General features: G+C 41.8%; 1 protein-coding gene across 4 annotated transcripts in view; it reads right to left on the reverse strand.

Moving 5' to 3' along the window:
- Window positions 1–13765, reverse strand: part of BIVM (basic, immunoglobulin-like variable motif containing) — a 39255-nt gene extending 25490 nt beyond the window's left edge. The window contains exons 1-3 of one of the 4 annotated variants that reach the window (XM_041730960.1): window positions 13635–13765; window positions 7653–8252; window positions 1224–1350 (exon numbers count right to left, since the gene is read on the reverse strand). In XM_041730960.1, the coding sequence (XP_041586894.1) occupies window positions 1224–1350; window positions 7653–8130 (605 nt within the window). In that variant the 5' untranslated portion in view covers window positions 8131–8252; window positions 13635–13765. Of the gene's footprint in view, window positions 1–1223; window positions 1351–7652; window positions 8253–12258; window positions 12568–13420 lie in introns of those variants that run through there. The other 3 variants (XM_041730959.1, XM_041730961.1, XM_041730958.1) reach the window with 3 other exon arrangements.
- Window positions 13766–13956: the final 191 nt, after the last annotated feature.

A 13956-nucleotide genomic window follows, 5' to 3' on the forward strand; every position in this document is an offset into this window, starting at 1 on the left:
AAGCAAGATACTTTCCTACCATCCATTCAAAGACCTTTGTACCATCCATCCCTTCGGATTTCTTCTCTTAAGACTTAGCTCCTCAATGAATCCTCTCTTAAGACTGAGCCCCTCATTATTTCCTCTCATACCCATCATCTGACAAATTGCCTGAGGTATTTTGTATTTTTCTGCTTTGTTCCCATTTCTCACCTAGATTTTAAACCTTGAAAAAAAAAGACCATGTTTTGTATATCTTCATATTCTCAGCCCATAGTAAAGGGTGCAATATTTATTAAATAAATGATAAAATCTAACATTTTTAAACCTCATACAAATAATTTTTAAAACCTCAAATCATAGACTAGTAATATTTAAAAGCTATTATTAATTAAACATTTTTTTTGTTTAGAAAAGGAAATATATTCTAAGGTAACCAAATAGCCCCAGCTGATGAGTGAAAGCTCTTATCAGAAGAATATCAGCTAATTAGAGGAGAAGAAATTATAGAAATTTGAAATATCACCATTTTGCAATAAAAATTCGGACAATTGTCAATGGGTCTAAGACCAGTAGGTGAAAAGTTGATGGGGACAGGACATTAGCCTGATGCCACTGTCATCCCACTGATTACATGATGGCTGTAGAATGGGAACAAAAAAACCTTGACAAGGTAGGCTATGCTTTCAGCATCTAAATCCAGTAATTACTCTTAGAATCTAAAACGGGATGACCAGATACTATGTACCTCCTGATGTGATCCAATATGAAGGACACAGGAACACTCAAGCAGTATTCTTGCCTAAAATGTTCAACCAGAATCTAAACCAATTCTTTACATCTAATTTCCAGCTTTCAGGAAATGCTGAGGTTATAGAAATAATTTAGACAACTATCAAGGGAAAAAAATTAGACAAATCCAGAAGGTAGAACATCCTACAAGACATCTGGCCAAGTCTCTTTAAGAAGTCAATCTCCTAGAATTAAAAACAAAAACAAAACAGTGAGGAGAGTGAGGTAGAGACCATTCTAGATTAAGAGAGATGTATAGGCCACAACAAGTAAACACAAGGTGTAGTTAACGGTTGGGTCCCACTATGAACAATCAGACATGAAGATACTTCAGAAAAATCCGGGAAATCTAAATTTAGCCTGGGAATCAGATACTATGGAAATAGCTAATTTTATTAAGTATGACAATGGTATTGTGTGGTTAAGGAAAAAAGCCAATTTTTAGAGATTACCATCTTCTGAGATCTAATACTTTCCGTTGTTTAATATCTTCAAGAGGAGAATACTGAGGCCACTCCCTCTGGTGTCTTCCTTTTTTATCTGAAGTTTTTTTCTTGGAAATTTGTTTCTTTACATTGCCTAGAATATAAGAATATAAAATAAGCAAAATGCTCAAGATGAAATAAACTGCCACGGCAAAACAACTAATTATGAAACAAAATTAAAAAGCCATGCCACTAGGGACACCTGGGTGGTTCAAAGGTTAAGAGTGCCTGCCTTCAGCTCAGGTCTTGATCCTGGGATCCAGGATCCCAGGGTGTTGGGCTCCCCTTGGGGAGCCTGCTTCTCCCTCTGTCTAGGTCTCTGCCTCTCTGTATCTCTTGTGAATAAATAAATAAAGTCTTTTTAAAAACAAAAAAGGCAATACCACTAGCTCTCAAAATACTTGCAAATATATTAAAGAAATTTTTTTTTTCAGAAGTACTCCCCTGGCTTGAAGAGAGAGAATAAAAACAACTTTAGGCAACCACGAGTGTTAGTTTCTATCAGATTCTTATATTCCAATTCCCGATCAAGTTGCTTAGATAGTAAAAGACTCAATCACAGAATCTTTGGTGTGGAAAATCAAATTACCAACAGGAAAATATTTAACTAGACCACTTTCCAGAAAATGAATCCTTTCTATAAAACAATAAAATCACATTAATCTAACTCTGTTAAGAAAGTAAAAGCACTAGATCCAATAATGCAATGATGTGATTTTTAAAAATATCTCCAAGCCTTACAGAGACCACAAAATGGATTAAGAATGATTCTCACATGCACATTATTAAAATGCAACTTTAGCACCAGGAACTAGAATAGAAAACAAAGTCTCCTTTCTGTGGTGAGTCTGCGCTTATAGGTGAATGCACACAAACGTGCATGCACGCATACACACATACATCAATCTCTTTGAAAGACACATAAGGCAAATAAAGTAATTACCTAAGGGGGAGAGGAATTGGGAGCTCGATAAAAAGAATCAGATTTTGAATTGTCTAATTTTAACACTTTTTTATTTCTGAATGCTGCTAATGGATTACTCAGACAAGTTATTTAATTAAAATCTTAACTCTAGAGAACAAACTAATGATCACCAGAGGGGAGGTAGGTGGGAGGGATGGGTGAAATAGGTGATGAGGATTCAGGAGTGCACTTGTGATGAGCGCTGGATAATATATGGAAGTGCTAAATTACTATATTGTACACCTGAAACTAATATAACATTGTATGTTAATTAACTGGAATCTAAATAAAAACTTTTTTTAAAATATTTATTTATTCATGAGAGACACAGAGAGAGAGAGGCAGAGACACGGGTAGAGGGAGAAGCAGGCTCCATGCAGGGAGCCCAACGTGGGACTTGATCCCACATCTCCAGGATCACACCCTGAGCTGATGGTGGCGCCAAAACACGGTGCCACCTGGGCTGCCCTAAATAAAAACTTTAAAATATGTATTAATAAATAACATCCCAGTTTCATATCACTAAAATACCATTAACATTTCAGAGAGTTATGCTCAAATACTTAATCATGTTCACACATACTACATTTTTAATGAAATAATCAAATCTGTTATAGAAACAAAAGCTAATATTTTATTCTTATGAGCTATTCAGAATTATAAAACATAGATTGTGTAGCTGTATGCCTAGAAAACAGACATGCAAAGGGGCTTGCTTCATTCATTCAGATGCTCTACAATAAAACCAAAGCCAGCTGGAACTCAGCACTCTTGTGACACAGGGGATTTTTCTGATTTTTATAAGATGTCATAATGACAAAAACTGTAATATCCAGAAACAAGATTTCCCCAATCCCTCTAGCTATTCTAAGTCTTCACAGAGAACACAAAATTTCTACAGAGCTGAACAACCACTGGCAAAAGTGAGTTAAATCTCATTCTGATAAGTTTCTTTCACCAATAAAATAAATCTTAGAGATTAAAAAGATGGAAAAACTACTTTCCAACATTTCTTCCCATGTCTTCACCACCCAATAATACCTTAATGTCCTATGTAGCTTTCCTAGCCACTTAAAATCCTAATAGGTTAATGAAGTGTGGTAATCTGGGACCCCAACAGCCCCCAGAGTGGTCTGGATACTTTTTATCATTTTATCATGAAATGTCCACATTCTTTTCCTCTAAGGCTTCCCTGAGCCTGTCTTCTGTCCCCTTCTGCTTTACTCCCATGTTCTCCCTGGGCTAAATAACCATGTGCTCTAAATAAGCAGCCTTCATGAAATCCCTACATTGCCACAAAGAGAGCTGGTCTCACAGACAAAATTCCATTCAATTCCAGAGAGGGGGGCAAACCAGGTGGTTTACCGCCACCTTCAGCCCAGAGCATGATCCTGGAGACCCAGGATGGAATCCTACGTCGGGCTCCCTGCAGGGAGCCTGCTTCTCCCTCTGCCTGTGTCTCTACCTCTCTCTGTGTGTGTGTGTGTGTGTGTGTGTGTGTTCTCTGAATAAATAAATAAAATATTAAATAAATAAATAAACAAACAAACAAACAAACATTTAAAAAAAAAATTCCAGAGAGGGAAGCTCTGGCAAAGTGGAAGGTAAGTCTGAGAGGGGAACATAACATACCAACACCTAAACACTCTTGTCTCTCCATCCCATCAACTCCAGGAACCTTTGTCTACCTTCCCTTGTCATTGTCATATTCCTTCTTCCATTCCTCACCCTACCCATAACATACCCATATAGCCCCAACACCAAAGAAACATATATACACTCCTACCTCGATTCACCACACTGGCTGTTAGAGAAAGATCTGAGGATAGCAAATATCTGCTGTCTTTTTTACTTGAGGGACAGAGTTTTGGACAATTATTGCCACTTGAAAGTGAACTGGGTGGGGACCCCAGAAATAAAAGAACCAGAAAAGAGGAGACTCAAATTTTGTGTACAAATTTGGACCAAATCTTAGGCCGATCCCCAAACCGTGCATGCACCGAGCAGACCCCAAACAGCACAACTAAGGCTTAAAAAATTGGATGGAGATTTGAAATGTCCTCAAGACACAAAATTTACAGTTTCAGTCAAACCAAATTCACTACTGCTAAAATTAAAGACAAACAAATGAATGAGCTTAAAACACTCTTTGGAGGAATATACCAGAATCCAAAATCACCACATTTCCAATATCTTAGATATGATCCAAAATTACTGAATATGTTAGGAAACTGAAAAATATGACACCTTTTCATGAAAAAAGATAAGACCAACTCTGAGATGGCCCAGATTTTTAAATTAGCAGATAAGGATTTTAAAGTGGATATTATAACTATGCTTTATGAGATAGATACAATATTCCAGTCACAAATGAAAAGATACCATTTCCAAGATAGGAAACAAAAACTATTTTAAAAATGTAAATTCCAGAACTCAAAGAAACAATACCTGAAACAAATAATTCACTGAATACTCTTAAAAGCTATCTTTAAGAGATGTGCTTTACTTTTTTTCAGTTATAAGATTTTTATCAAAAGGAAGACGAATCATGCCTTTTCTTTTTCTTTTTTTTTTAAGTCTTTTCTTTTTTGAGTGGAGTTGACACACAATGGTACATTAGTTTTGGATGTACAACATAGTGATTCAATGATTTTAGAAGTTATGCTCATCTCAGAAGTGGCTATCATCTGTCACACTATTACAGAATCACTAGCTATATTCCCTGTGCTGTACCTTGTATTCTCATAGGTATTCATTCCATAACTGGAAGCCTGTATCTCTCACTCCTCTTCACCCACTTTGCCCATCCTCCAACCCCCCTAACCTTTGGCAACCATCAGTTTGTTCCCTGTATTTAAAGGTCTGAATCTGCATTTTGTTGGTTTATTCATTAGTTTTGAGTTTTCGATTCCATGTTTAAGTGAAATCATATGGTATTTGTCTTTCCCAGTCTTATTTCACTTAGTATGATAGGTCCATCCATGTTGTACCAAATGCCAAAATCCCATCTCTTTTATGGCTGAGTAGAAGAGAGAGAGAGACTTTAAATATAAAAAGATACAAGTTGAAAATAAATGGATGAAAAAGGATATACCACACAAACACTGTTCAAAAGAAAGCTGGAGGGACACCTGGGTGGCTCAGCAGTTGGACCTCTGCCTTTGGCTCCAGGTATGATCCGGGGGTGTGATCCCGGGGTTCTGGGATTGAGTCCCACATCAGGCTCCCTGTGCAGGCTCCCTCTGCCTATGTTTCTGCCTTCTCTCTGTGTCTCTCATGAATAAATAAATAAATAAATAAATAAATAAATAAATCTTAAAAAAAAAAAAAAAAAAGCTGGAGTAGCTAGATCATATCAAAGTTGCTTTCAAAAAAAAAAATTAAAAAAAAAAAAAAAAAACAAAGTTGCTTTCAGAACAAGCGATATTACCAAGAATAATGAGGGACATTTCATGATAAAATGATAATAAGGTCAATGCAACAAAAGGAAATAAAAAATCATAATTGTGTGTGCACCTAATAATAGAGTTTCAAATTACGTACAAGCAAAAATCAACAGAATTAAATGCAGAAAAGATGAAAATCATAGTTAATTCTTAACACCCCATTTTCAGCAACTGATAGAACAAGACAAAAATTAAGTAGCAACACAGAAGATGTGAACAACACTCTCAAGCACATTGACCCAGTAAGTATTCATAGAACACTACACCCAACAACTACAGAATGAGCATTCTTTTCAAATGTATGTGGTACATTCACCAACATGGACTGTATGTTGAGTCATAAAACATACATAAAACATAAAAGTCTCAGCCCCTTCAAAAAGACCGAGACCATATGTCCTTTGTCCACAATGGAATTAAATTAGAAATCAACTTTTAGCAAAAGCCCCAAAATATTTCGAAATTAAGCAGCACAGTTCTAAATAGTAATACCTATATCAAAAAAAAATCACAAGGGAAATTAGAAAATACTTCACTTTAAATGATCATACAAATAAAGTGTATCAATAGTTGTGGGCTGTGGCTAAAACAGTACTCATAGTACAATTTAAAGCACTTCTACTAATGCTCATAGTTGAAAAGTCTTAAATCAAAAAGCTGAAAAATGAAAAACAAAGTAAACTAAACATGAGTAGAAGGAAGAAAAATAATTTAAAAAAAACAGAAATCAATAGAAAAACAAACAATTGAGAAAATTAACAAAGCTAAAAGCTTTATTTGAAAATGAACAAAACTGATAAAGCCCTAACCAGAAAAAGAGAGAGAGAACATAACATAATCAGTATCAGGAATGAAAGAGGAGTTATTACTAAAGACCCTGTAGGTATTAGATTAATAGTCCTTTTTTATCCGAGATAACTTTACGCCAATAAAATTGACAACTTAGATGAAATGGACAGGCTAAAATTCAACAGAATTAATGGGAAACAAGACAAGTTAATAATCACTATTCGAGATTTTTAATACCCCTCTGAAAACCCCACAGAAAACAGGAAAGATAACTTCTAAACTTGTCTTAGGAGACCTGCATGGCCCTAATGCCAACATTTGAAAAAAGATATTACAAAAAATTTATAGACCAATCACCCATAAAAACAGACACAAAGTGAAACCCCCAAGACACCAAGAATTACAAAGTAACATAATATTCTGTGAAACAAGTTGATTTGGCAAATGAACAAGAAGTGTGGAGGTTTTACAAAATGGTCAAAGAAGCCTAGAAGTAAAATACGAATCCCAGTTCTACCTCTTATTAGCTATCAACTTTCCACAAACAACTTATCTCCTCTGAGCCTCAGTTTCCTTATCTACAAAATGAGGATAAGAGTACCTACCACATAAAAATCCTGTATTACTGTGAGTCCAAAAGAAAGAAGTGAAAAGCAGTAGTTTCTACCAGAAGGCCACCACACCACAATTGCAAAGGCTGTGTACTGCACCCTAGGTGAATAGCACCCTCTTAAATTGTGCAGTACACAACCTACTCAGTGGTACCCAGAGACCTTTTTGGGTGCTCAAAAAATTTTAACATGAAAAAGCCACAATGTTATATCGTAGAAAAGAAAAGTAAGCATTTAATTGGGAAAGATGAATTCATGTCTCTGCAAAACTACAAAAGAGTACTATGTTATTCTAGCCACCCCATTAACCATTTCTGAGCTTCTGTACACTTATCTGCAATACCCGTATCTTACAGCCGTTTTAGGTTTTTCAAAGCTCTCAAAATGCTCAGGTTTCCAGTGGTAACCCATTAATGAACTAAATGTCCTCTGCCCAAAGTCATTTTTTAACTAAAATGATGGACAACACGATAGCAATGTTCCTTGTTCAGCCTTATAAAAGGAAACCATGTTTAATGGCAAGCTTAAACAAAATATATTATTTTTTTATTATTTTCACATATAAAATTCAAGCCTCCTTCCTCACCTGATTTGTGTTTCAAATTTGTGGTCACTCCATCAAATTCAGATTTATCAATTTCCCATGCGAGAGGTAGCTTGCCCAAGCTATTGGATAAGTTTTCCAAGCTATTTTCTTCATTGTAGATGATTTCCGATGTACTTGTTGGGATACCAATGTATCTTGATGGATTATTTCCAGCAGATAAAGAGGTACTATCAGGGAGGCAAGAAGAGCGGGTTGAATTTGGAGTTTTATAGATTGAGGTTGCCTGGTTGAGGAAGGCATAGTCTGAACAGATGGCATAAATTTTCTCCCGAGTATGGGTCACTGGACAGCTCCACGGATAATGACCATCTCCTTTGGGACCCAAAGGTGTCCCCGAGGCACGAGTACAGAAAGACTGGACAGCACCTTGTAGATTCTCTTCAGGAGACTTTCTCTCAGATCTGTGCTCACCATTTCCAGAATCATTTGCCCTTTCTGCTTCTGCAACGTTAGGCATTGAACGCAACTATCACAGTTCTATTACGAAGAAGAAGGTGCAATTCTTTCTATTACTTGAAAACCAGCTGTGAAAATTGTTTACAGCATTCTACAGAAACTTGAGAGCTGCAAGATGGGCTCCTAAGAAAAGAGGGAGGAGAAAGAAACATCAACAATCCACTAGATACAATGAAAGCACTAAAAAATGTAGCAAGTGTTTTCACATGGCTTCATTCAACAAATATTTATTTTATAACTACTATACACCTACAGCCACAATCACTGGCCATGTGTCTTATTAGAAATTTATTTTACAATAATGCTTTAGAAGAACAAAAAAGGAATTCAATTAAAAAACGGGCAAAATATCTGAAGAGTCACTTCTCCAAAGACGGTGTAGAAATGGTCAATAAACACATGAAAAGATGCTCAGCATCATTAGTCATCATGGAAAGGCAAATCAAAACCACAAGATAATATGTCATACCTAGCAAGCTCTAATAAAAAAGATAGATAATAATAAGGATTGTTGAGGATGTGGAGAAAATGGAACCCTCATACCATTCTGACAGCAATGCAAAATGGTCCAGTCGCTTTGGGAAATAGTTCCTCAAACATTTATAGTTACCATATGATCAAGAAATTTCACTCCTAGGTATACATCTAAGAGCAATAAAGACATATGTCCACACAAATGTTCATAGGACCATTATTGACAATAGCCAAAAAGGAGAAACAACCCAAATGCCCCTCAACTGCTGAATGGATAAATAAAATAAATAAAATGTAGTAATATCCATGCAAAGGAATATTTTGGGGCAATAAAAATAAATGAAGCACTGACCCATACCACAACATGGATAAGCCTTGAAAGCATTATGCTAAATGAATGAAGCCAGTCATGAAAGAGCATAATCACATGATTCCACTTATATGAAACGTAAAATAGGCAAGTCTCTAGTGACAGAAATCAGATTAGTGGGTTACCTTGGGCTGGGAGGGAGGAGGAGGCTGGGGATGATGGTGTTTCTTTTTAGTGTAATAATAATATTCTATAAATGACTGAGCTGATGAACTCACAATTTTGTGAATATGAGACAAGCTACTGAATTGAACATTTTAAGCAGGTGAATTGTATAGTGTGTGAATTTCATCTCAATAAAGCTGTGCATTCATCACCACAATCAATTATAATTAGTGGTCACTAACTTCTAATCAGTCTCAGGAAAAACCAATTTTCAAATCTACACCAATTCCTTTGGGGAAGAAAACAGAGAACAGTTCAAATTGCAACCAAGGGCATTTGAGGAATCTGAAGATCTATACAAAAGCAAGATCTTGATGAGTCAGACCACAGGTGGTAGAGGAGGTATTCGATGCAGGTGCCAGGCTGAGTTGTGCCCACAGCGGTAATCACCCAAGATATGCAACCCACCGCCAGGTGACCAGTTTGATGTTAACTAGTTAATATCTCTGCCTATTCACTTATTTAAAAATATTAGAAATGAGAATAATTCTCATAAGTTACAAAAAATGATTACATAAAACCTATCATAGAAATACTGAATGCCAAAAACCTCTAAGGCCATAAGAAATAACAGAAGAATGATTGCCACAAGAGCCATGGCCACTCTAAGTCTATGGAGAGAAAATAGTAAAGAGGATTCCTGTCCTTTGTGGAATTTAAAGCAACAGAGCTCACTAAAAGGAGGACTCCACATAATCTAGAAAAGATTCCATTTTCTTTATTTTTCAGGAATGCTTTCCCACTATTCAAACCTTCAGGTAGCGATTTTTTTTTTTTTTTTTTTAAGTAATTGGTGCAGAATGTATAGTTCCTTGCAGGAAGGTTGGTTTGGCTGGAACTTCACCACCAAAGATAGAACCTCTAATGGTATCATTTTGGAAACTTCTTTCATGAAATCCTAGGGACGCTTATAACAGATCTCTAGACAGGAAGCTTTTATGCCTTTTGCTTCTTCCTCATCTCCTGGTATCATGGTGATGTTACAGGAAGATGCAAAGAGAAGGTCAGTTGCATAGACCAAACTGGGCTTCTCTGAGGAGTCTGTTTCTTTGGTTCTTACCAGATGACTCACAGAGCATTTTCTACTGATCTGCTACCCTCATGCCTTTCTCTAAAAGCCAGCGTGGTGGGCAGTGGTAGGTATGATTTGTGGCCTTGGGATTGTAAGGGTGGGTTGTAGGATGGGCAGGAAAGAGAGCAGAGGGTCCTGGTAAGTAAGGGGTGGTGACCCAAGGGTGTTGGAGTCAGTCTGGGGGTAGGGGCGGGGTGGGGAGAGGAGGGAGATAGAAATGTTGCAGGCACTACCCTATCTCTTCATCTCAGGCTTAGCTTCTACTTTGCCAGAGCTTCCTTCCTCAGATTTAATGGAATTGTGCCCAGCTTCTATGAGCCCAGCTATGGAAGACGCTTAACAAAACATAGGCAAAAGGAAATTAGTGCCTTTTGAGCACAAAAAGTAGGGCCAGGCTTTCTGGAAGTTACAGAACATAGCACTTGATTAACAAAATGTTTATCAGTCTGGTTTTGTTTGCTTGTGTTTGGGTTTGTCTGCTTTAAAACAATGCTCACTGAACAAGAATGATCTCTTTGGTTGCATTTCTACAAAAAGAAAAAGTGAAGATCATCAACGTAAGGACACAGTTTGTATCGATTATCAATAAAAACCAGTGGTCTGAAAACACTCTCACTTGAACTGCTGTTTTTGGAAATTTGAAAAACTGTGTAATTATTTCTAGATTTTTCTCACAGACGTAAAACAAAGGACAGGAAAACATTGCGGAACACCAAGATATTAACACAGAAAATGAAAATTATCCAAATCCCATGACCCAAACGCTGCTGGAGTTTCTTTCCTTATTAGGTGTCAGATCCATGTCTGTTCACCCCATGTGGCCAAGGGTGCTAGTTATTATTATCATGTCCCCTGCTTTCCTACAAGTGAACTGAGCACAAGTTATTACTGATAACAGAATGATTAGAGACAGCAATTATGGTATTATGTTGTAATTATAGCCTCAGGAAGTACTGAGGTACAGAGGAGCAGTTTGTCCCTCCACTAAATAGCTTACAGCCCCGCCCCCTCTTGTCGTTGCTATTTTTGTAAACCATTCCCAATTCCATCCTCATTCAGCACTGGCATCACCACCACCCCAGGGTTGAAATTTCTAATCTGGCCTATGGTGCAGAGATATTAGAAAGTAAAGCTTGGACACATATATGATCATCTAACTCCCCTCCCTAAAACGTTCTGCTCATAGAAAAAGCCGACTCCTTGTCTGGCCCCATAATCTCTCTTTAGCTCCTCCTCATCCTCTTCTCTCTCCTTCCTCCTTCCAATGTTCCATTCTCTGGATGTGGTCTCCTCCTATTCACCCTCCTGTATTTGGTTAATACCCATTTGTAGTGAACTTATCCTTCGATGTCACTTTCTGGGGACTCTTTGCTCCCCAACTAGACTAGGTCACTCTGTACACACTCAGGACCTCTCGTTCACAGGCTTGCCAGGGATGGGCATTTGTGAAAGTCTCATCAACAAATAGTTACTTATAAGTGCCTACATCATGCCAGGCATTATTTTAAACCCCGGATTGAGGAACCTAATTCCCAGGGGATTTACTAGGAGAGGCCTTGGGAATCAGGAGCCGGATTTTCAGCCGAGAGGCCCCTTTTCGTCTTCCCTGGTTCTCATCTGTGAGAACTGAACTTCCAGAGAGGCGTCGCTCTATTAAGATTTTACAAAGAATGACTGCAGGACCTACGGCTCATTTTAATGTTGAATTCTTACGATCGTGGCACAAGCAACAGATGTACTATTTAACTGTGAATGGACACATTTTTTTTTTTTTTTATAAAACGCTCCGCTAGGGTAAGGATTTGTAAAAATCCCTAGAACGAACTGTTCCGTAAAACAGACGTTCCATTTGTGAGGTCCACAGTCATCGCTTAGGCTACCTTCTTTTGGGGGTTATATTTTCAATCCGTATTTTTAAGTGTCCAGTTTGCTTAGGGAACGAAGATCTTAAGAAGTCTGTTCAGCAAAGCCTCCCCCACAGGACAACTATTGAGATCTATACCCCGTATCCAAGGCCACCGAGACGCAGGAGCCTGGAAGTGACTTACTAATGGTGAAACGGGCGCCCGACGGCTGCGCCAGGCCCCCTAAGCCCCGGCGGGGCGGGTCTCGGTCCTCCTCGGCGGCGTCCTCCCCGCGCGCTGCGGGCGCCCTGCGGGGTCAGGATGCGCGGTCCCCCCAAGCGCCGCGGCCGCGGCCGGCCCAGGCCCGGGGCAGGCGAGCGGGGCTCCCACCGCCCTGGTCCGCGCAGCTCGCGGCGCCGCCACCACCCGGGCGACAGTGCCGCAGGCCGACCTCGCTGCGCCGGGCCGCCGTGTGCGGAGGAGGCCTCCGCGGCCCACGAGGGCTGCCCGGCCCCGGCCCCCGCCCCCGCCCCCGCCCCCGCCCCGCAGCGAGGCCTCCAGGCCCCTCCGGCCGCCTCCCTCCGCCTCCCTCCGCCTCCCTCCGGGGCCGGAAGCCCGAGTTGGCCGCCAGGGGGAGGCGGCAGTGGCCGGTGCAGCGACCGCCTCCAAGCCGCCGCGGGCTGCGGGAGGGCCCGGGCGCGCGAGGCCCCGGGGCGGGTGGGCGCCGGCACTTGCCGCCCCCGGGCCAGCTTCGAATGCACCCGTTGGTATCAATGCTCAAGACAATTGCAAAAGAGGAAAAAAAAAAAGAAAGAAAGAAAGAAAGAAAAAGAAAACAGAAGAGCCCCGCTTGGGCCTCCACCCAGGCCGGGTTTGGCTGGCGGGGCCACCCGGCGCATCTGGGTTTTTTTCCAGGGCAGCTGCAAGGATCCAGGGGGCGGGGGGGGGGGGGGAGCAGGAGGCTCTGGGTCACCCCTCCTGGTGGGCCCTGGCCGCGGGGCGGCCACCGCTCGCTCCCGGCCAGGCCCTGCCTCGCGTGGCGCGTGGAGAGCGGCGCCCGGCAGGAGCCACCGGTACCCACGCGGGCATCTCCAAACCAGGCTTTGTTCCCGAGAGCACGCGTCCCCTGCGTCCCGAACACTTCCCCCGTCCTGCGGCCCAGCTCCTCAGCCCACTTTTTCCCGGGAGGACAGCGGGCACGGCTGCAGCGGCCTCCGCTCGGACGGAGAGGCAGGGCCCCGGCCTCCAGGCAGCGCAGGCGGCGCCCGCAGCGGACCGGCGGCGGCGCGCGAGTGCGGGTGGGGGCCCCGCGCGCAGGGCGCACGGCAGCGGCCGCCACCCCCGCCCCGCCCGCAGCCCCGGGTACCTCCGCACTGTCCCGCGGGGTCGAGTCGCTGCGGCCGCCGCAGACCGGGCCCGCGACCCGGATCACAGCTTCCCGCGCGCGGCGCGCCTCCGGCTACCCTGGGGCTGGCGTCTCTCGTCCCATTGGCGCGCGCGGGGACAGCGCCCGGGACGGCTGCGCCCGGCGGCCGGTCGTCAGGTATCATCGACAACACCGTCCTTTCATCGTTTTATACCTGCCCTCTGCACGTGCGGAGGATACGGTGACGACTTTTTTAAAGATCCTCGCCGTGCCCCGCACGCCACTCTGTTGCGCATCTAGTCTACGACTGTTCCCTGAAAGCGGTGACCGCAAAGTCAATAAACAGGTGAGGGATGGCGAGACCTGGCAGGATTTCCGCTAGTCCTGCGGAGAACTACACGTCCCAGGGAGCCTCGGAGCGCGGGCGCCGCGGCGCCGTCCACTTGGAGGAGGCCTTACTCAGCCCCGCAGACGCGCGGGCCAATCCCCTCGCCCCGCACCTTGGGCTGGAGCCTGAGTCCCATTTGCCCCCAATG

This window comes from Vulpes lagopus, chromosome 16 (genome assembly GCF_018345385.1).
Source record: "Vulpes lagopus strain Blue_001 chromosome 16, ASM1834538v1, whole genome shotgun sequence".
NCBI lineage: Eukaryota > Metazoa > Chordata > Mammalia > Carnivora > Canidae > Vulpes > Vulpes lagopus.